The sequence below is a fragment of the Tiliqua scincoides genome, chromosome 8 (genome assembly GCF_035046505.1).
Source record: "Tiliqua scincoides isolate rTilSci1 chromosome 8, rTilSci1.hap2, whole genome shotgun sequence".
Classification (NCBI taxonomy): domain Eukaryota; kingdom Metazoa; phylum Chordata; class Lepidosauria; order Squamata; family Scincidae; genus Tiliqua; species Tiliqua scincoides.
In genome coordinates this window covers 30,881,251-30,904,640 of record NC_089828.1, presented here as the reverse complement: position 1 = coordinate 30,904,640, position 23,390 = coordinate 30,881,251, and the positions used below count along the sequence as shown (strand labels likewise).

Here is a 23,390-nt window from a genome sequence, read left to right as displayed (position 1 = left end):
GATTTGAACCCCAGGAACCTGAGTGATACTGCTGCATTGGAGTCTCCCAAGACCAGAACTTCATGCAGTAAGCAAAATGCCAAGTTCTTAAATGTTTGTTTTCATTCACACTAATAATGATGTACCTGGATGGGCAGGTGAATTTGTAGGTGAGAATGGGCAGGACGGGGTGCTTAACCCTTCTAGTGTTGATGCTCCTGGTTTGCCTGCCCCACCCACTGAACATCTATGAAGCTGCCTTGAACTGAGTCATGCCAGTGATCTGTACCCAGCATTGTCTTCCTTGAAGCATTTTAACAGCATTTTAGCATCTTGAACTGAGAGTCTCTTTCCCAGCCCCACTCCCTGAGATTGTTTAGTTAGAGAGCTGACCCTGGGACCTTCTGTTTGAAAAGCAGGTGATCCTCCACTGAACTAGGGTCTCTCACCGCTTGCCTCTGATAATTTGTTAAAGTTTTTTTCTGAAGGCCGTCTTTACTTCCATTGTGTTCAGGGCTTGTATTGAGAAACAAGTGTGCTAGAACTGGTGGGTGTGAGGAGGTCAAGCATGTTTTTATTTGAGGATGCGGATGCCCTCTGAAGAAAATCATTAAAAACAACAACATTAAATTGCAAAATCAGCTACCACTGCATGGCAATGCAGTGAAAAACAGGAACACAAATTAAAAGCAGCCCCTAAGTGGGCATCGATACCAGGTAAACAATGGGAAGGATTAATAATCGACTAAAATGGTAGAACACTAATAAAACAGCAAGCTGCAGCTTAAACATTAAAAGCCCCAGTAGATAATATCGTCTTGACCTGGCCCCTAGACAGTTTGAATGTCAGTGCTGTCACTACCCTCCCAAAGTTGCCTGGGGGCACCACCACTCCAAAGGTCCTCTCTCAGTTCCCATCTGTTTCATTTTTGGAGGTGGGTGAACTGGAGGAGAGTCAGTGCTGCATCTTGGAGACTTGAAAGGTTTCCTTGCACACATGCACAATCACACCCATCACGTGTGAATCTGGGAACAAGTGTTTGCCATGTTTAGCAAGTAATTCCATACTAAAATCCTGGACTTCACTGATGCCATTATTGTGTCCAAATATTGGACTGTGTTTTGAGTCATGTTAGTTGACATCTTCAAAGCAGGTTTGGGAGTTTGACTAGTTCAAAAAGATTTGACCGGTTGACTGGCCAAATAACGGGCCAGTGTTTTTAAAGTACATTAACTTTATTAATGCAACAAAGATCCTTTCATCCTCAACAGGTTTGACACTTAGTCCAGTTCCAAAAACAAAGTTAACTATGGTTGTGCAATGCTGAAATGAACTTGTTAAAAAATGGAATATTCCTAACCTCTAAATGTTAGGAAAGTTTTCTATAAATTCACATGCCTCGCTGGATAGTTCTTCTCTTTGGCTTTTATCCTGGAACACCAAGCGTGACATATGTTTACAGAACTGTAAAAAAAAAAATGAAATTAGAGCAAAGTAACATCAACTATGTAAAGGAAAAGTTCGTTTTTAAATGTAGTTCTGCTAAGGAGGTGGCAGAGCCAATTTTCTGAACATTGTGGAAGATTTGACCAAACTGCAAATCCTGCCCTGTATGCTTGACATGTGTGAGTTCAGGAATATGCATTTACCATGGTGACATATAGTTCTGCAGTCAGATTTCCAAATATCTGCCTTTGTTGATGCTCCCAAAGTGGGAAATCTTAGAATTTCCTGGAGTTGTACTTCCCCAGCCTCCTTGCCCTTCCTCATGCCTAAGTAAATCATGCAAAATGAGCACACAAATCAGTGTGATTCATCCAGGTTGTGGCTGCCTGAAGTTTTTCCCTAGGAGAAATTTGTCCAAATGTCGATGGAATCTTCCTGTAGCAGCTGGGAGCAGCCAGAAGTGCTGGCTGGCTGTTTTGAGATGGCTGCTTTAAATCAGGCAATGCTATAGTGAAAATGCCACCATGCAGTATTGGTAATTAGAGCAGACTTGGGAGGGGAGGAGAGAGTGGTTAGACGCCTGGCTGTGGACATAAAAGGCTAGGCTTTTGTACAGAAAAGACTGTCACTTGCCTGTAATCATGGCCTGAACTGAATGAGACGGGAGTTAATTGGCACGGTTGCGTCTGGCGCTTTAAAGAGGAAGGCTGGGTCCTGTTGCAGGCTGCACAGGGGGCGGGGCTCAGAGAAGGGAGGCCCAGTGGTGCGGGCCTGGTCAGTAATTGATGGATTGCACTTCCCCGGGAAAAGGCCAAAGGCAGAGAGAGGTGGGGGGGGGGGAAATGGAGCAAAGGGAATCAAAGAAACCTGTTCAGCTGTCATGGGGAGAAAGATGCTTTTGCTGCCTTGGGGATCAGGGAAAGGGGGAACTGGTGACTAGACAGTCACACCTCTCTTTTTAAAGGGGGATGACACCCTGGTGAAAGATCTGCCTCATGCAGCTTTAGTCCCTGCTTGTGGATTTTGCTTCTGCATTGAGAGTTGTGTGAATGCTCCCCCTTGGATCTAAACATACACCAAGGATCTGGTTGGGCCACCAATCTGGATCCATGTTAAAATGCTTGCCAGGCCATATGTTTTTTGCAACACAGGCAAAAACCCAGGTCAACTTGATCATGGGCTGCAGCCAACAGACCATGCAAGCCAATCACATAGTACTGCACTCTGAGGAGTGATTTGTTTGGCTTTTCTCCTGCCTTTTTGATCCAGAAGGATACCCAAGGCAGCTTACATCAGACAATAAAATATAATTGCACTGGGGCTGTTTCTACCCCCTCTGACACTTGGCCTTGCTCAGGGGCAGTATATCCTCCATTCAACGACCTCACTAGGTCACTGTGGTAGTTTCCTGCCCAAGATAAGTCTTTGAAAGAAACAGAAAAAAGAACTATAGCAGGGAAGATGAGGATGTCTGTCCATAGTTATTGTGATTGTTTCAAGATGAAGCCTCCATGTTCAGTTACAGTCTACCTCTGTTGGGATAGTTGTTAGGTACAGATAAGGTAGATTTTCTAACCTTCCATGCTTTTGAATTTCCAGTGGCATTTGGCTGGCCACTCTAGGAGCCAGCACAGAAAACCTTGGCTTGACCCTAAAGGGAAGGTTCTAGATAAGTTGCCATCTTGACTTCTTGGTTACGTGCTCTCAGTTCCAGGTAGAACTGGGAAGAGGCAAACTCTTAGCACCTTCCTCTTTACAATTAAGGGACCATGATCTGCATTGGGTAATCTTGATTTCCAGAGCTGCCAGTGACTCTCATAAATACACCTCTGCCCCTTTGCAAGTGCTTTTGGCTAACTCCTTATGAAAGTGTGAACCTTACATCCTAAAGAGGAGCCTTCCCTTTGGAGGGAAGTCCACAATAGAGCACCTGTTTTTCATACAGACGTTTCCAGGTTAAAGCCCTGGTAGCATCTTCAGTAGGGTTAGGAAAAATCCCTGTCTGAAACACTAGTGTGTCAATGCCAGTCAGCATAGATCACACTGAGTTAGATGGATTAGTGGTCTGACTTGGCGTAAGGCAGCTTCACAGGGGAAGAGCCTGTAGCTTAGCGGGAGACCACCTGCATCACATGCAGAAAGTCCTCGGTTCAGTTCCTGTCATCTCCAGGTAGCCTCAGGAAAATGCGCAGAGTTCAACAATAACTCTGAAGCATTTCCTTAGCTCTTTAGAACCCCGAGGAGGCTCCACAAGCATTGCCCTTTTGTAGTCCTTGCAACCGCCCTATAAAGTAGGCCACTTCTATTATCTGCATTTTGCAGATGGGGAAACAGAGGCTTTGGGCCAAACCACTTGCCCTCAGCCACGGAGTGAGCTCATGGTACAGGGGTCCAGTGTGGGAGCTTAGACCTTGGATTGAAAAACCCAGATGAATCATAATAAGCATTTTTGTTTCCAATCATTTTTTAGTCCAGTTATTAATTTCTGCTAGAGAAGATGTTGCTGTTGTTCTATTCTTGGAGAACCTTTGGCCGAAACCAAACTTTGTTCTCATCTCTGTAGTGTCTCTTGTTTCGAACAATTGTTCATAAGAGAGCAGTTGCAGCTGCAGTGGGTCTATTTTTAAGACCCACAGGTGGCGGTCCATGGCATAAACAGTCGCAGCATCTGGGTGCCCTTGGAGTGCCTCCCCGCTGTGTGACCCAGAGGCCCTTGGGTGTCTGGTGTAAATAATCCCCAGGAACTATTGACAGTATCCGCTGCAATACTGAAACGAACCCTGTCTTAACGGACATGCTAATTGGGGACTGGAAGTTGCACGTCATGACCCTTTTCCACCTTGCTGGCTCCGCACGGGGGGGGCACGGGGGACTCTTGCCCTTCTGAGACTGTCAAAGAAATATACTTCAAAGATGGTGTATATATATGTATCTTTTGTATCAGGTGTCATTTTAGAAGAGACATTCTCTCCAATGTGCATGTGAGAACGAGTGGAGGTGGGAATATCTTAGAAGAGGCATTTCCTTTTGTGTTGTGTCACAACAGACATAGAAGAAGCATTCCTTCCCACCTAAGGGGGAGTGTCTCTTCTAAGATTTTGCCTGTTGTGGTGCAAAGCGCACAGCATCTTTTTAAGAAGGAAAGTGCCTTAAAATGATTTTTTCCTCATGTACTTTAACTGATGTAGGCTAATCAGTTTAATTCATAGCTGAACCTCATTATGAATTGACTGAGGTATTGCATTTTCCTGTGGTTTCCGTGTATTATTTATCTGTTGTTTTGTATTTGTGCCGTTTATGTTTAAGTATGTCGTAGTAATTTTCATTATGCCATTAAAGGTTGTTGAGTTGAGTTAAGACTGAGGTATCATTAATAGGGCTACAGCTGGACTTGGGTGGGTTTTTTTGCCACATCAAATATTTCAATAGTGTGGTCTCCTCCTCTCCACAGCACATCTCAATACCCAGACCAGACTGTCCAGCAGAAGTCAGGACATTCTCATTTTATCTCTCCAACATTGGCAAGGATAACCCTCAGGGGAGCTTTGACTGCATCCAGCAGTATGTCTCCACGTAAGTAGCACCCCCAGGCTGCAGGTGAAGGAACTCATCTGTGCTGCAGGGCTTGCTGTCAGGGGACACAACTGCGAGTATTTTCTGCCTCTCCCTTTGTTTTCATTTTTTCTAGAGCACCATGACTATGTGTGATGCTTCATAAAATCTAAAAGGAATGATCCATGTCCTGAGGGGCTTCCATTGTAAAACTCATCACAGAGAGATGATAGAGGTGGGGTAGATGGGAGAAAAGGCAGTTCCTTCAGTTCAGGAGAAAGGGTCCCTTCTCCAAGTGGCTTTCAGTCTAGAATTTGATATGAGAAAGACAACAGAAAAGGGAAGGAAATGGAGGAGGGATAAATAGGGGAAGAAGATGCCATGATCTCAGTACAAGAGATAATCTATACCCCATCTAGCAGACCCAATGGAGGCAGGGGAGGTCCTGAAGACAGAGAATAAACAGGAGGAGAACATGCACCACGCTGGGTGACATTGGGCCAGTTACTCCTTGGCCTAACCCTACCTCACAAGGTTGTGGTGAAGTTAAAGGTGGGGAAACAGTATATGCTTCCCTAAGCTTCTTGGAGGAAGAAGGAGATCAGTGTGGGCATTAGTAGTGATTCTTTTATTGCCGTTACCTGTTCTTGGGCTTCAGTTCTCATGCCCCATTTTAACCAGGGGATCATGCCACAGGCTTAGCTCATAACTCCTTCATTTTCTTCTCTTCCTAGCAATGGGAACTTTCAACTGGATTGTCTTGGCAGCATTCAGGACAAAATTGCTGTCTGCGCCACCGACGATTCCTACCAGAAGGCAAAGCAGAGCATGGCCCAGGTGGAGACGGAGACTCGGAGCAGAGGCGCCATTGTCATCAAGCCTGGAGGCCGCTACGTTGGTGAGGGGCTGTGGCTTTTGGGTTTCAAGTTGTGTGGATGTACGCATGCATGTGTATGACCTAAGCACTCAAGAAGGCAAAACGGTTCAGAATGATGAAAGCTACCAGACGGCTGGTTGCATAATGGTAGAACGTTGAAATGAAAATCGACTCCTTCCATGGAGGGATACAATACGACATTGGCCCAGGCTCCAAAGAGTCTCGTCTGCCTTTTGCATAGTGTGAAGAACAGCTGGGAACCACCATAAGCATTTTCTTCAACTCTTGGATTGATCACCCTCTTTCTCCCGCTGTGCCTGCAAACAGTAGCAGTATGCAGATTGCCTGGTTAACCCCTGACTCATCACTTTTAAGTCGGTCAAAAGGCTTCAGGCAAAGCTAGAGGGATCAGGAAGGAAATGTGTCTGTCTTCCTGTGTGCTGGGAAGACAGCAAGACGAACTCTGTGTTTTCCAGCTTGCTGGGGCTAACCTTAACGAGTAACTGGAAGAAAGTGATTTTGTCCTACTTTGACCCCTGAATTTAGAGATCTCAAACTCTTTTGGCTGGTGGGGGAAGGCAGTACAGGGAAATGCACCTGAAAAGTGTTCTAAACTGTGGGTGCCCTTGACTACATTGTCAGCTTATCTGTGTGTGTGTGTGTCTTTAGAAATTTAAAAAATTATTTAGATGCTTCCCTTGGCCGTGGTGTTTGCATGAGGTGTAGCTGGAAATGAACTTCAGCTCCTTTGCTGATACTTTGCAGCTCAGCATTCTAGGACTGTACTAAAATTAAGCATGAAAAAACCAAAGGCTTAATCTGCAGGCTTACAGTTGGGTGAGATGAGAAGAAAGGAAATAACATGTATGGGGAAGGGAAGCAGCTGAGTCTTATGTAGACCACATCTGCACCACTCGCCTTGCTTCTAGTCCTTCAGTTCATCCTTGATCAAAATCAGACAGCTGTATACGTCATAACAAGTTAGAGTGTGTTTTCCCCCAACACATACTTTTCCTCCCCATTGCACCTTAGATGGAAGAGAAGCAAGGTCTTATCAACAGCTAGTATGCATTGAAGTTACTGGTGATTTTTCTGTGGAGGAACAAAGCAGAGTCTATCATTGCTCAAGTTGTTGTCTTATCCTGTCCCATATTGTCCTCATCCTTAGGCAGGAAGGTTCAGCTGCGTAAACCTGCACCAGGGGCTTCCGACACAGTTCCTTCGCGGATACGCCCGACACCTGTCAATCTTGCCAGCGCAATGAGGAAGGGCAACAGCACAGTCTCTCAGCGGCCCTGCAGAGACCGAGTGATTCACTTGCTGGCCTTAAAACCTTATAAGAAACCGGAGCTCATCCTGAGGCTGCAGAAGGACGGGCTCTCCATACCGGACAAGGACTCCCTGGATGGTCTCTTGCAGCAGGTAGCTCTGAATTTACGCAGAAATGCACACACAAAAGACACCCCTTTCTCCTAGTTCTGCATTTGTGAACCCCGAAGGAATTGAGTTTCATGAAGGACTGTTAGCCTCAGTGGAACTTTCATGTGCCATTAGATATTTGACTTTCTCTGTAAACCACTTTGTGAACTTTTAGTTGAAAAGCGGTATATAAATAATAATTATTTGCAGAGACAGGGTGTCTCTGAATACAGAAATACCAAATACACATAGTAAGAGAAGGTCATCATGTTTGCACCCCACATTGTGAACTTCCCAGAGGCATCTGGCTGTCCACGGTTGGAAACCCTATGAGATTAATGCAGCCTTTGCAGCCCTACGAGGTTATTGACCAGAGCTAGTGGACAGCTGTAGTATGTACCTGTTTTGTTTGCTGTAATATTTATAATGCCAATAAAGGTTAACTAACTAACTAACTATGTACCTGTTCTGCAGAGCTTGCCTAGCCAGAGCTTTTATCCCTTCTCATTTCTGCCTTTTCCCCAGGTAGCAAATGTGAACGCCAAAGATAGCACATGTACCCTGAAAGATTATCTTTACAAAGAGGTGCAGAAGGATTGGCCTGGCTACTCGGAAGGAGACCAACAGCTGCTGAAGAAGATCCTCTTTCGGTAGTTGTTCCAGCTTGTGTCTTGGAATTGGAGCCCCGTGTGCATTATTCCTGGTAGAATTAGTGGTTCTGAAGGAGGCGTAACATAGTCACAGGGTTATAATAGAAGATGGCAGTCTCCCAGCTTTCTGCCTTGCTAAGGAAAGACATGAGTGTTTGTGGCTTCTTAGTTTAGAAAAACGATGATTGGGGGTGGGTGTATGCATATGTGTGAGTGAGTGAGGTTTATAAAATACGCACAGTAAAGAAACGAACAAAGAGAAGTTTTTCTCCTTTTCCCTTCTGGGAACAGGCTGGAGAAAACTTGCCCTTCCAAAGATGATAAAAACTAAATTTGCAAACTGATGCAAACAGAGGATTCATGCCTGTATATGCTATGCAGATTGCAGAATTTGGATAGCCTACTTGCGGAATTTTTCATTTCGCTGTAGGGTACACACTGCCCAGTCTGCAACCTTCTGTGTTTGCATTGGCTGGGTGTCATTTGCCCAGGCGGCTGCATCCTTCCCAGAGTCTATTTTAGGTCTTGGACCATCCCAATGTGCATGCATATATGTATGTGCCTTAAGTGCAGCCTCTTTACTGGGAGGACTCAAGGAGATCTAACTCCCCCTTTCATTACTTTGTGCAGCCTATTTGTAACTTTCCATTTAATTATAATTCGGCATCCAGGATACAACATGCACCAGGCACGCCTTTGCCAAAGAAAACACTTGGCATTTTCAGACTCTCGCTAAACTAACAATGTCTCCTCTGGGAGCCAACTGGGCTTTCAGACCGTGGAAAGTGTTCAAACAGGGGAAGGGAAAAGGGGGGAGGAATGTGGAGCAGAGTTCTCTTTCACCTTAGGCCAGAAAACCCAGAGTTAAAATACAAATGGGCAGAAATGTGGGAAGTTTATTTCACCTCATGCTTAATGGGAGGAGCAGATATTGTATGTCTAGGACAAAAATCCTATTTTCCCCCCTCGCTTCTCCTCGCACAAGAGTGGGAAAAACCACAAGCCTTGCCTACCTCACAAGGTTGTTGTGAGGTTCAGATGAAATCCTGCCCACATTCCCCCCTCCCCCCCGGGGTCCTTGGAGAAAGGGTGGGCTTATCAGGACCCATAAAACCAAAACTGAGATTACGCCATTTCTGCCCAACATTGTATATACACAACAGGGACCAATTGTGTACACCTGTAGGCCGGGAAAAAATAAGTTTAAAACCAAAACCACACCATAAAACCAAAACTGAGATGCAGAGTGATAGGATGAATATCAACCCAGGCTGAGTTCCAGTTTGTGTTTCATCCTTTCTATGCAATTTTAATCCTTTATCTGGATATAGCAACTGTCGCACTGAACACCCCAATCCTGCTTTTTCCCCCCTAGGAAACTCTGCCAGCCACAGAATACCAGCTGTCCTCCAGAGAACCCTGCTCTGAGTCCGCCAAAAGACAACACAAATGTCTCTTCCTCCCCTCCCCAGGTAAGTGATAAGTCATTGAGGGTTTCTCCAAGTGCCACTCTTTGCAGTTGATGGTAAGAATGTGGGATTGGCCAGCCTTTTCTGACTCCAGATGTGCCATGGTCAGTGCCTGAGTCGGGGGCGGGGTAAGGCAGTGGAACCTCCCACCCCCAATTGCTGTCTTGTATCTTACAGGTGATTTGATTTTTATTGGAGCCTCTAATTAACCTGGAGCTCATCACCCAAATTTAAGAGGTGCTGTTGCCTTGTGGCTAAGAGGGCAAAGCATTGGCTTAAGAAGTCATCCCTCATCCTAGAACAGTGTTTCCCAACCTGGGGGTCGCGACCCCCAGGGCAGGTGTTCCCAACCTTCATTTGGAATGCTACCTCCATAAGAAAGATAGCAACTCAACAGGACTTACAGAAAGGTTTTCTTTGCTTGCACGCATTTGGTGGCAGCAGCAAAACCTGGAAGTGCCATACGAATGGCATCTACAGGATCCTGGTCAGGTCACTGCCCTCCTTAAGGGGGTAGTGTGCCAGCAAAGGTTGAGAACCACTGCTCTAGAAGTTCAGATCTCATCCCTGACATCCATTGGGATTTCACTATTCTGTCACTGCTCCCCATACCAATTCCACTTCTCTCACATTTTCCTCCCTCTTTTTCTACTCCTCCCTCTCCCCAGTTAACATTTAGATTGTAAACTGTTTGAAGCAGATCTTGTCTGGAGGGTTTTTTTTTTGTTTTTGCAAATGCATATGTCTGTTTTCGAAACATCTCTATATTACTGTTCGTCAAAGAAATCACTGTGGTTTACAAGTTAAAGCCAACAAATAATTTTAAACTCACATGAACATGGTAAGAAAAAAATGGAAAATGAAGCCACAGCAGAGCCTAGGAAGAAAGCAGAGGTAAGCCTGGGTGTTACCATTCAAAGTTTCTTAAGGCCTTCTGGAACAAAAAAAAAAATGCTTAACTGTCTCCTGAAAGACAGCAAGGAGAGGGCTGTCCAGATATCTAAGGCAGTGGCTCCCAAACCTTTAGCACCGGGACCCACTTTGTAAAATGACACTCTTTAGGACCCACTTAGCTTTTTGCGACTAAAAGTAGAAGATTTGTGCTCAAGTCTGTTTTTATCCTTTTTACTATGGTGGGGGGGGCACATTCTGGTGCATTTGTTGAGCTCCGCATTCATCGAATCCAGGGCATTCTGGTCACTTTGCTTTTCCCGGCCTTCCAAAGAGCAGAGACACAGTTGCCTCCTCATGAGTAAACATGGACATGCAGCTCAGTTTCACTTTTCATAGGGTTCAATACTTTTCCTCATCAGCTAACACCTTGTCTGTTTCACAGCCCACCAACAATCAGATTCTGAAGCACTGGTGGGTCACAATCCACAGTTTGGGAGACACTGCTGTAGGGTGTCGGAAATACCAGCAACAAGACCCCGCTCCTCTTTGAGGCCAATCTGACCTTTGTACCAGATGGAATTCATAGCAGGACCTCAGCAGATCTTAAATTCCAGGGAAGCTCAAAAGGGGCCAGGTGGACCTCCCTGGGGAAGGCAACAAACTGGTGCCATGACAGAGGAAGCCATGCCTTAGGTAGAAACTCATCCAACCTCCAAAGGAAGTGTTGCAGAAGATGGGAACAACAGTCAGGTTCACATGGGGGGAACTGTCTTTGTATAAAGCACAATGTGCACTAATGATGTAACTTAAGTATTTGTGCAGGTTTTGTCCCTTTGGGAGGAATATGTGTAGAAATTAAAAACAAACTCTGAGCAGGACCCAGGAGGTCTGATTCGGGCTTGTTGCCCAGTCTGGGACAAACAGGTTCTGGGTTTCTTTCCTGGTAGTAGTCTTGATCTTGTGTTGCCCTCTAGTGGCAGCAGTTTTTTTGTATTGCTGAGCCACTGAGTTCTCTGATGAGAATGTTGGGCACAAAATTTGAGTCTGTCTGGGGATGCAAAATGAGAGCCCCAATAGGCTGACCACTGATCACAGCTGACCTTTTTACCCTGCTGCCTGTTTTGCAGCAGTGGCAGCATTTCTTCCCCAGAAACCCTGTGGAGCAGAACTGCATGATAACATAGAATAATTCTGGCAAGGGCATATGGGGGAAAAGACAGCAGCCACTTGGAAGGGTGTTCCCAGTGGTCACCCCATCCTGAGGATTGATAAAAGCTCTGCAAAACTGACTGTTGAACATATAGCAGCACCAAAAATCCAGCAACCACAGAATTACTCTGTGAAGACTCAGCCAAACACAAAATTCTCATTGAAAGAGCAGCCTTGACAGAGGGAAGTTGATCAAACTTCCCTAGGCAAGGTATTCCAGAGCCCAGGCTTCACTGTGTTTAGAGGACCTGGTGTGGGGTAATTATCAATAAATACTGCCTTCTGAAAGGCACAGGGGACCAGCTCTTGCAGCCTTCAAAGAGAATATGACCAGAACAGAAATACACTGTTTGATAAAAAGCATCTTGGACTGGGTGCAGGTCAACATAATGCAGAGAGCCCTGCTCCCTCCAAAGATGAGACTAAGAGAAAAATAACTTCCAATTAAGATTAAAGATTAAAGGTTTGTTGCAGGGGTCGCCAAACTTGCTTAACATTGGAGCCACTTACAGTAAACTTCAGATGTTTGAGAGCTCCAAGAGAGATGTTTGAGAACCACAATATTTAAGAAGAACTTAAATTCTTAAGTATATTTACTCACCATGAACTTTAAACTTGCATTTTAATCCAGTGGACTCTCAGTTTACACCTAGTAAATAATTGTAAAACTTGAAAATTTCTTATATACCTTTTATATTAATAGTGATGCAGAAAGGAGCTCAGCTAGCATGTTTCCGAGAGCTGCGCATTATATGTCAATGCTGCATGCAGTTTGCGAGCCACAGTTTGGCCATCCATGGTTTATTAGAACAAATAGATATCAAAGTACATCACAAATATCCTTTTCACTGAGAGTTAATAACAATTAGCTCCCACAAATGTACAATATGTAACTGATTCATAGTGAGTGTGCGTAATAAGCTGTTTTTGATGTGTCCAAGAGATAAAGGGCAGCATTTAGGGGAAGAATTTAAGGAATCCTCCATCTTTTGCCTCAGTCCCCAAGTTAAAACAGGAAAAGGAGGAGATGAGATAGGAGGGTGGGATGCTGGAGCTAAAGTGAAAGAGTTTAAAGTGTCTTTAAAGTTAGGACTTTAAAAGTCTTAATTTTTAAAGAGTTAGGACTGCCTAACTCTTTATAGGCAGTCCAATCCTGAGCTGCCTGTGGCGCCAAAACAGCTACCAGTGCATCCTACACACAACAGGGCAACCACTGGTGGCTCCTCAGGGAAAGGGGTCTTTCGTCCCCTTCTCCTGGGTAAGGCAAGTAGCCCCACAATGGGACTATTCAATTCTGCAGAAACCCTTGGGCTGCAGTAAAATCAAGAGCCACCGTGTTGGGCCCACAGCCTGTCATGGAGGCTCTGAATGAGGAGGAGCAGAGCTCTTCCATTCCTGCCTCCTCCCTACCCCACCCCCTCCCCTCAGCATGTCTCCTCCCCCACCTCCCCCTGCAGTTCAGGCTGCTGCAGAGCGGCAGTTCACTGGTACTAGCCCAGCAGCAGCCACAGCTGAGCTAGCACCAGCACTGAGGGCTGCAGACATGCCTTATGACACATTTGTGACACTCAGCGCCAGTGGAGGACCGGCGGTAAGAGATCAAAATTGGGCTCGGAGTCCTGTAATGACTGGGGAGTCTTACAGGGAACCAGAGGTTCTGAGCGGCATGGAGACCGTAGCTTGGCACAGAATAGGCACAGGTTGTGGCATCAGGTATGAATAACAGTTTGCTGTTCAAAATGATGTGTGTTTAAGATATTTGGAGTGGCTACTTACATGTGCTCTGGAGATAGGTGCCCTACTCTAATTCCCGGGGAGTTTGACAAAACTGCAGAGGCTTCTCTATTGGCTTGTAAATGTGTAACCTAATTGTTGAATAAGGATCTAGGAGGTAGTTGCTAATATGAACCACCCTGGCACAAAATTAGAAGAGGACTTTGCTACACGAGGATGGTCCTAAGACAATTAGACAGCAGATGTTGTTCAATGGGTTGGTCCTGAATGTTGCAATGGAAACGGGACATGCAGATGCAACTTCATAAGATGCATTTCTCAAGGTGCACAGGCAGGATGCAGTGATTACGTTGAAAGGTTGAGACAACTAAAGCAGATCAAGATAAAGAGCTGCAGGCTACAAACATGAGGTACCCTGAAAGGTTGCATTTAGTGGAGGTAATACAGAATGCCAGTGCAAAGCAGGAGGTTACTTAATGACACATTCAGTGGAAACAGGAGGTGCATTGAAAGGTTGCATAATAGGATTACAGTATTTTCCCAGGGTGGGTGAAATGAAATTTTGTTAATATAAATAAGACTATATAAATAGCATGTTGTGCAGACAAAATCAAATGGCTCCCTGTCCCACAAGAGCTCTCAATCTCAGAAGATGCAGAAGAGCACCAGCAAACAGCCACTAGGAAAGGCACTGTGCTGGGGTGAAGAGGGACACTCTCTCCCCCTGCTAAATCTGAGAGGAGCACCACTTGGAAAAGTGCCTCTTTGCCCAGTTTTGCATGGCAGACTGAGTTCAAGATGGAGTTTGAGACTTGGCCTAAGTTTCAGGAAAAGCAGAGTCCAAAACTTATGAAGTCCATTTTGAGATATATGAATTTACAGCAGTCAGTCACAGTAGTCAGTGACTCAATGCAGGGTTGGTGGTAGTTGGTATGGGCAGTGCTGCCTGGCATGCATAGACCATCATTAAATCTGAGGGCATAATAAAAAATAATGGAAAATAATACAAAAAAATTACTCTGAACACCACCTCCAAAAAGACTCCTGTATGCTTACCTGTCTCCCTTCTGGGGTCCGAGGCACAGGGCAGGACTGCTCCGATGGGCGCTGAGTATCAGCAAGCTCATATTGAAGGAGGCGGTCTGCCTGATAGAGATGTTGCTTTTTAACGTGGCTTTGTTCATTTCTCTCCCCCACCCCCAGAAACGAACCCAACCGCTGGAATTCACAGACCCACTTGCCAACAAAAAGCCAAGGATCTCCCGCTTTACCCAAAGGACTCAGCCTCCTTTTAATGGCAAACTTAGCTCTGCCAATGGGAAAGAGGCCTCGTTCTCTGCGTCAGCAGCGGTAGATTCGGTCAGCTCAAGCTCCCTCTTGCCCACACTGGAGCTGCCAAGGCCTCACGACCCACTTGCTGATGTCAGCAACGACCTCTGCCACAATGGCAAGGACTCTGAGGAGTCCGGTGAGCGGCTGGCACCGGCCGCTCAGCCCACGACAGACTCTGCCCTGGTGAGCAAGCACAATTATGGCGTGCACTCGAAAACCAAGAAGAAGATGAAGAAGCACAAAGAGAGGGAGAGGAAGGAGGAGCAGCAGCAAGCCAGAGAAAAGCCCAACTGTGAACTGAAGAAGGATGGCACGAAAATGGGCCCATTGCAGGATATTACAGGTGAGTGTAGTAACTGTCAGAGCAGTGTTTTTTGTTTTAGGGTTATTGCCTAATTTAAAGAACTGCTGGTTTATTAACTGGGTGAGTTTTTGTAAATTAATGAATTAAATTTGCAGACTTTTGCATAGGAGCAAAAAGACAATCATTTTAATGGGGAAAGTGTGTGTATCTCACAGCAGACTTTGTCTCAGAAGAGGCATTCCCATGTGACAAAGGTATATGTGGGAATGCTTCTTCTCTGAGCAGGAGTTGCCTTTTTGAAGAGGCATCCTCCTTTACTTTCACAAAGGACTCAATGCTTTGAATTGGAAAATTTGTCAAAAACAATGGTGGAAAATTTCCCTATCTGTTGAGCTCTCATTTAGCATGTTGTATATTGGCAGGCTTAATTTCTTTTTTAAGTAGAGCATGTTGAGTCAAAGCATACAAATGAAATATTTTATTAGGAAGAAACATTCAGTCAAAGCACACTCTGTGGTTTAAATGTTAAATTGAAGCAAATTCACAGGACATTGTTTTTCTTGGGATACCTATGCATCTTTTCAAAATGTGGCATTTCAGCAGCAGATACTTACCTTTCATTGTTTAAACTTTAGTAGAGAGGGAAAATAAAATAAAAGCACTGAAAACAGTTCACATGCTTATTTTTGCATGCCCCAATCACTTGTATTTGTTATTTCTGCATGCTTCTGAGGGATGATAAAAGCTAGTTATAACTTTGAAACTACAGTGGGCCCTCATTACTTGTGGATTTGGGACCTGCGGATTTGGTTATCCACAGGTCCCAAACCCATGGGGTTGGGCTGACATGGACCCTCCAGAGGGTGTTCTTCCAGTTTTGGAGAAGTGACATTTTAGGCCTTCCAAGGTCTAGGGAGGCTTCCCCAGGCCTCAGAAGGTTTTGTAAGGATCTAAAATGTCGCTTTGGTTTTCTCCCAAAAACCAGAAGTGACCTTCTAAGCCTCCCAAAGGCGTTGTGAGGCCTATGGAGGCTGTGCGCAGCCTCCACGGGCCTCAGAACATCCTCTGGAGGGAATGGGAGCACAGCTCCCATTGCCTCCAGAGGTTTACAGATGCCCAGACCCAAGATTTCAACATCCACGGTTTTCTGCATCCATGAGGGTTCCAGGAACAGAAGCCCCACAGATAACCCCAGATACCTGTATTCTGTCTGACTCGTAAATATGCCCATTTGTGACATTGCTAATTAATTTTATGAAACAGGGCATTTTTAGAAATGGAAAATGTTCCACAGAAAAATGCAGCAATGGAATACTCCCTCCCACTAGCTTTTTAGTGGTATTTTGCTCAGCATCCCACCCTGCTGAGTTTTTTTTCAAAATGTCTTGCAAAATTGAACGCTCTTCCTGTCTGCAGTCACTAGATGGCAGTTGAGAGCTGCCCAGATTCCTGTTGGTACCTTATTCTCTCTTGCTCAATTTCATTCTTACAGGCCTTCTTTTTTGCTCACCCAAATGGACTGTTTTTGCTAGAAGCTTGCATTAGCAGGATTTGTTCCCAGCTACACTATGACACAGTGTAACCTATGACACAGGGTGCTAGTCCTTACTGGGGACTTGAATCAGTCTGCATACCACTCTGCTACCTCTTCAGGTTTTTTTTTCAGTTGGGAGTGTTGGCAGTACTATGAGGAGAAAGTAATTTGTCCTCTCTCTCAAACTACATAGTTCTATAAACCTCTGTCATATCCCATTTCCCTACCTCTTGGTGGTCTTTTTGTCTAACCTTAAAAGTTGGAAACCTGCTGATACGCCTAACCTGGGAACTGATGCCACCTTCTCTCTTCTTTCCTTCCCCCTCCCTCTTCTTTTCCAGGTTTGAATGGGATATGCAACAGCACCATCATTCCAACATCAACGTCCACGTCAGAAACGGCAGATTACTTGCTGTAAGTGTTGAAAGGATCATGACACTCTTCTGATGAGGCCAGCTGGATTAGACCAAAGCTCCTTGTATAGCCCTATTTCCAACAGGGACCAACCAGTTGCCATAAGTGGAACTTGAGGCCAGTAGTCCTCTCTTGCTGTTTCGCTCCAGCAGCTGCTACTCAGAAGCAGACTGCCTCAGACCCTGTAGGTTCCACATAACCATAATGAGTAGCAGGTGTTAATAAACCCCTCCTCCTCTATGAGTTTGTTTGACCCACTTTAAAAGCCACCTTAGTTATTGGTCCCTTAGTTATTGCCCTGAATTCCATAAGTGAATTGTGATCTTTTCTGTCCTGAATTGAATTGCATTGGATGATCTTGAGTTCTAATACTACGAGGAGGGAGAAATCTCTCTCCCTCTTCCCCCCCCCCACTGTTCTCAGGTTTATAAACCTTTGTCATATCCCATCTTCCTGCCTCTTGGTGGTCTTTTTTCTACCCTTAAAAGTTAGCTTGACCCAAATGCTTCATCCTTTCCTCATAGGAAAGGAGCTCCAGCCACCTGATCATCTTGATGGCCCATCTCTACAGCTTTTTTGAGATGGAGCAGCAGATCTGTGTACAGTACAGGTTAAGTCTCATTATTTGTGAGGGTTCCATTCCCAGAACTCTGGCAAAATGGCAAATTAATGGCAAAAATCGTACTATAGCAAATCCATTTAAAAAACAAAGTCCCTTTGCTCAGGTGATTTAAAAATAGCCTTGCTGACCTTTGGGATGTTAAGATATGGTCATTAAGACCGGGCCCATAGAAAGCATTGTCTTTCTTTCATGTTCAGGGGGAAGGGAGAGAGTCGCTTGGAGAGAGATTGGATGGTCAACTGGCTGCCTTCTCTCTAACTATTGTAAAGGACTGTTTTCCTTTAATTTAAAGGGTCTTTCTTATCATGTTGAGACAAAAATCCTTACAACAGTAAGAAAAGCATTTTAAAGGGGTGCATTTTTCCCCTTCTCCAAGGATCAGCGCATTCCTTCTCATTTGCAGTGGCCATTCGTGTTGAGTCAAATCCGTGTATAAAAAGTCAGTGTGTAACTAGGTTGGACCTGTATTCCCAAAAGCAGCTACCCCTTTGATTTAGCTTCAAGCACTCCAACCCTGGCCATCTTATTTTTGGTCCCTATCCTAATAATTTGATCCCTGGTTTGCAGCATTTTCTTGGACCTGATATCATGTTAACCTTCACTATGAAGGTCGCAGTATGGGCAGAGTGCCAGGCTTGGCTTTAAGGGGGGGGGGGAGTGACCTCTGCAGAATTTCACCTGGCATTTGAATGTTTTCTTGTTTCTGCTTCAGCAAATATGCCGCCATCACCTCCTCAGAGCAGCGCCAGAGCTATAAGAATGACTTCAATGCTGAGTACGGCGAGTACCGTGACCTCCATGCCCGCATTGAGAGAGTAACACGGCGGTTTACGGTGCTGGACTCCCAACTGAAACAGCTTTCCCAGGGCTCAGAGGAGTACAAGGTGGGGAATTGGTTGGAAGCCAGGGTGGCTAAACAAATGTGGTTTTAAACAGTTGTCATGGCTGAATGATGACCAGTTTTATCACTTGAATAGTTTCAATTTGTCAGTATTTTCTCTAGCTCTTGCATTAAGACGGTAATGGTAATATCTGGTTCGGAACTGGTTTAGAGTCATGTCATGCAGAATCATCTCAGACCCTTTTGTTTGCAGTGCATCAGTACATGCATGATAACTATCTGATCTGGAAAAAGAATATTTTTATAGTTTTCAAAAGGGTTTTTAATTTGCAAAAGGTTTTGGTTAACAAAATACATATAGCAGGAAAAACCAGGAAAATAAAATGTTAATCATACAGTTGCAAGCTGATTATTTAATCAATAATTTTGAATCGGTTGCTACCTTTGGGCATTTAAGAGCATGGCACAGGTTCAGAGCGACCAGGAGACGGTTTGGGTTCCTATCATGGGGTGGGGGGTGTGGACTCCCTGAATTGAGAGTTTGGGGGGATTGGAGTCAAGCTTGGTTTGACTTAGTAGAGGGGAGCTGAAGAAGCTGTGAGCTTCCATAGTGTCTCAGCCAGCCTTGCAAAAGAATTGAGGCTAGTGAAAATGTGTGTGCTTAACATGCGACATGTCACTCTTCCACAGACCATTCATGACCAGATCTTGCAGGAATATCGGAAAATTAAAAGGGTGAGTGAGTTGGTTTCTTGTTTACAGTGCAACAGGCCTTCTCGGCACATGTTTCGTGGAGAAAGAAAGCCCCCTTTTGTTAGCAGCCAAAGAAATCTTGCTAGGGCTAATGGCAGGCTGCTGGTGGAAAAGGTGGGGAGTAAGACAAATCCTTGGGAGGTTAGATGTATTGATGGCCTAGTGGAGCTTCTGCATTCAGAAGGTTCCACAGAACAGCCAGATAAGGAGAACTAGCAAGGGAGGGCAGTTGTATTCTTGCCATGCTTGTGGCCTCAGAAGGCTTTGGTTGGCCAGTGTTGGAAACAGAATTTTGGGCTGGACAGAACCATCTAGATCTGATGCAGCCAGGCTGCATTCCTTATGGAGCTTGTGTTGGCTCCTGGTTCATAGGGCTTTTTAAAATAAGGTTAGACAAACTGGTTGAGAAGAAGAGGTCTGTTAGTGGGTGTTAGCCATAATGTGTTCAAATAGCACTTTTGTGATCAGTGACAGTGTATGTCTGAGTACTAAATGCTGAGGGACAAAGGGGGAAGGACTGTTTCCTTCCTGACTGATGTTTGGGCTTCCCATTGGACCATCTGATTGGTCACTGTAGGAAACAGGTTGGCGAGCTAGATGGCCTCAGCTTGGCCCAGTCTTACAGGGAGGCTGCAATTGCCTGCCAGGCTCTGCTTTGGTATGTGATGTTCTGGTTCTCCATTTCTGGATTGCCTTTTCACTTCCCTGATATACTTCTGTGTCTGCCCTGATATGGTATATGGCAGACAGCTTGGAAATGGAACTCCAAGGAATGGCCTCAAATGTTACGAGTTTCATTGTCACATGGAAATCAAATGCATAATACAACTAAAAACAGACCACTTTTTTAAAACAGTGCTTTTAGCCCTGGGCAGAGTGGGGAATGCCCCCTCCCAAAACTTGAGCAGGGAGTTCCTGCTCCTTCCTTTGCTAGTGGGCTATGAAACACCTGGTTTCATAGATTTTCTCACTGCAGTAAATATACAAGTAACTGACATCATAGCCTTAAATTGGGACACCCTGTATCTGTACTCCACGGAATACTAAATTTGTCATGGTGTGTGTGTGTTTTGTAATTCTCCTCACAGACTAATCCACACTACAGCCAAGAGAAGAATCGCTGTGAATACCTCCACAAGAAACTAGCCCACATTAAGAAACTGATAGCCGAGTATGACCAGCAGCAGTTCCAGTCTTTGCACTGATGCCAGGGCCGTGAGAGAGTCACCCTGGCTGGACACGAACCTGTGAACGATTCCAAAGAGGAGAAGGAAAAAGGAAAATAAAATAAAGATTTCTGTTGGAGGCCGGAGCCCAGCTCCTGGGGTACAGTTGCCTGAAGACTGAATCCCAGCCAGAAGTTCAGTCTGGGAGCGGCTGTGGCACAGTCCTCAGCATTTTAAACTTTTCCTCCCTCCAGCTATTAAAAACAATTAAAGAAAATGAAAGTTTGCTTATCTTCTAATGCCAGCAAATGTCTGTGGGTTTGACTTTAGAGTTGGAATTCAGAGGTGTTTGGGGCCTACGACTCAGTCCTGATTCCACGCCACTGATTTTGTCGAATTTCAAGCACTGCGTGGATTGCCTGCTGGGGTGGGGCAGGGGAGGCAGGGAAACCCGTCGCTCGCTCCCTGCATGCAGACATGTCCGTATGCTCTCCATTAAACTGTTGCATAACTCACAGCTTGTTTTTGTATTTCTGTTGTCTTCCTCCCTTCCCTCCCCCTTCCAGGTTCGGTCCATGAGTTGTGGATCTCCCGTGTGACTGATCTTGGCCAGCTCTCATATCAGGTGTACTCAGCTGTTTTAGCTGAAATGCACAGCCTTTTCCAGTTTTTCTACTTATGTACAGGGTGGCCAATTTTTAATGACTGTCGTCTGGTCTGTATCTTTTCAAAAAACGTTCAAAACAGCGCCTCCATCCCTCTTCTTCCTTCTCTCCCGCCCTTGCTGCACTTTTAGGGCACCCTTTTCCTTCCCCCTATTTCAGTATTAACTGCCTATTTCTCAGATCCCTACCTGGAAGCATTCTTGTCAATCACAACCTTTATGAAGAACCTCAGTCAGAAACAGCAGTGAGAAAGGGGACTGTTAATTTGGGGGGGGGGAGGTGTTCAGGGGAAATGTTTTTATTCTACCTTTTTTGCAAATTTCCCAAAGAAGTGGCACAGAATTTAAAAAAAAAATGAGGGGGGCTGCTTGAGACTTTAAGGGGAGGTCTTCCACTAGTCCCCCTCCCCTGTCCATACACCCACCCACACACACACTCTTCCTCTCAGTTGCTGGCCAATAGGGACTGTTTCAGGTTGGGGAGGAATACACCAAAAAGCACAATGCTTTCTCCTTGGGTTTTTGTGGCTTTTGCTTTTGTTCCTTGTGTTGCAAAGGCAACCTTTTCCTAACAGCTGTTAATAGTATGGTTCTCCTCACCTTCCTGCATGTAAACTGGTCTCCTGTTACTCATATTCCTCTCAGTAACCTTCCCCATTTGGATTTGAAATGCTGTCTAACTGAGGTGATTGTACCTCACCAGTTGTCTTGTTACGGGCCAAGGTCCCCCTCTGCCTAGGCACCAACTCACATATTTTTACTTTTGGGCCTTGCCCTTGGCACCATTTGTGATGAGGCTGACATTTCTCTGCAGTGGTCATTCTTGTTAGTTCCAAAACACTTGGGCCAGAATGCCGAGATTCTCTCAAAGTGATGGGGAAGCGGCAGAGATTCTCCTAGGGTTGACCAGACAAAGTGAGACAACCTGTGAGGGTAATCCAAGCTTGACAGGTGTGGGACAGTGTGATTTTTAAAACATCCTCATAAGGGGATGGCCTTAGAGGTGGAATCAGTCAACCCAAGTCCCACAGATAAGAGAGATATTTCTCAAACATGCAAATATTTTGTTAGAAATGGTTGACAGAGCTGTTTGACTCAGGTTGCAATCCTGTACACACTTTTGTGGCAGTAAGCCTCATCGAACCTACTGGGACTTCTGAATAGACATGAATAAGATTGGGCTGTCAACCACAGTACCCATGTAGGAATTCTCAGAAGGTGAGAAAGGAGAAAGGCAAAGGATCTTGGCTTCTGCTGACTTTCCACAGCCGTGAGCATTCATAAGCAGACATAAGCAATCAATGTGCAGCTTGGGAGTGTTTAGCTTAGGTGTCCATCTTATATTTTTGTAATTGTGGAAATGAGATGTTTCTCCACCAGCGGTGCGATTTTTTTTTTTCAGGCAGGGAACTTGGCCTCACACAAGGGTGCCCCACTGTGGCCTCACAGCCATCATAAAGATGAGTCAGTCCTTTGGATGTGGTGTGATCGGGATGGGTGATGACAGGAGAGGTGCTATGGTTCTGTTATGTTGTCCTTAGAACTTTCTAGAAAGGGACTGGTCTTGAGAACCCCTCTATGTTGATTATGTTTTATTCTGTGAGAAATCTGCTACTTTTCAAGGCATTTGCAAACCAGCCATCTGTTCTCCAGCAATTGGGCTGTTAAATTTTGGTGAGGGTGACTTCACACAAGGCATTTGTTTTTTCATCTGTGTGGGGGGAAGGATGTTTTATTTTTAATAACTATCCAATCTCTGACCAAGATAGATAATCTAGCAAAATATGTAATTCCTTTAGAAAACAGAAAATCCTAATGGGAGGGGCAGTGGCGGCAGGGAGTGAGTTAACATTATGAGGAATGATCTCTGGGAACCTTAATATTTTGGAGGATAATGGGGTGGGAGGGTATCTGAATATTTTTGGAGGGAATTCTTAAAAGAGTGATGGATCTCAATTCTTTATACAATAACCTGCTCTATATAAAGATATTTTTGCAAACAGAGTTGGATACAAAGATGTATTGTGTACATTACACAAGTGTGTGCGCGTGCGTGTGTATATAAATATATATAAATATATATAAAAAATATATATTCTGGAACTTTCTAGAATTTTGAAATAGATATTTAATGACTATCCAAAAGGAGAAATAAAAATACTGTGAGACTGCTTTGCTGCTTTTGTTCCGAGCCTGTGTTTAAAGGATCATTGTTTTGTTTTTAAAGATGCCTTTATTTTACTTTCTATTTTTTTCTCTAGCAATTTCCCCTGCTGTAGGCAAACAGTTGTGCTTTTTTGAGGGTGGGGTGGGTGGGCTGCTTCATAGATACCCATTCTTAAGGTGATTTGAATACGATCTAACTTATTCATACAAGTGTGTTTTGTAGTACTTGTACGATGGATGATGATGAAGATGATGATGATGATAAAAAGACCTTTTGAGCCATCGTGTTTGTTTACAAAAAACAATTTTTAAAAAACCACAAAAACTTTTCATTCTTTGCCAAAATGTTATCTTTTCAAAGTGA

General features: G+C 44.7%; 1 protein-coding gene across 1 annotated transcript in view; it reads left to right on the top strand.

Annotated features, from left to right (window-relative positions):
- The window catches only part of ELL (elongation factor for RNA polymerase II), a 40,672-nt gene extending 17,490 nt beyond the window's left edge, over window positions 1-23,182 (top strand). The window contains exons 3-12 of the mRNA XM_066636247.1: window positions 4,878-4,999; window positions 5,713-5,876; window positions 7,024-7,277; window positions 7,800-7,924; window positions 9,300-9,396; window positions 14,434-14,905; window positions 16,742-16,814; window positions 18,149-18,320; window positions 18,968-19,012; window positions 20,119-23,182. Coding sequence (XP_066492344.1) covers window positions 4,878-4,999; window positions 5,713-5,876; window positions 7,024-7,277; window positions 7,800-7,924; window positions 9,300-9,396; window positions 14,434-14,905; window positions 16,742-16,814; window positions 18,149-18,320; window positions 18,968-19,012; window positions 20,119-20,235 — 1,641 coding nt within the window. The 3' untranslated portion in view covers window positions 20,236-23,182. The remainder of the gene's footprint in view (window positions 1-4,877; window positions 5,000-5,712; window positions 5,877-7,023; window positions 7,278-7,799; window positions 7,925-9,299; window positions 9,397-14,433; window positions 14,906-16,741; window positions 16,815-18,148; window positions 18,321-18,967; window positions 19,013-20,118) is intronic.
- Window positions 23,183-23,390: the final 208 nt, after the last annotated feature.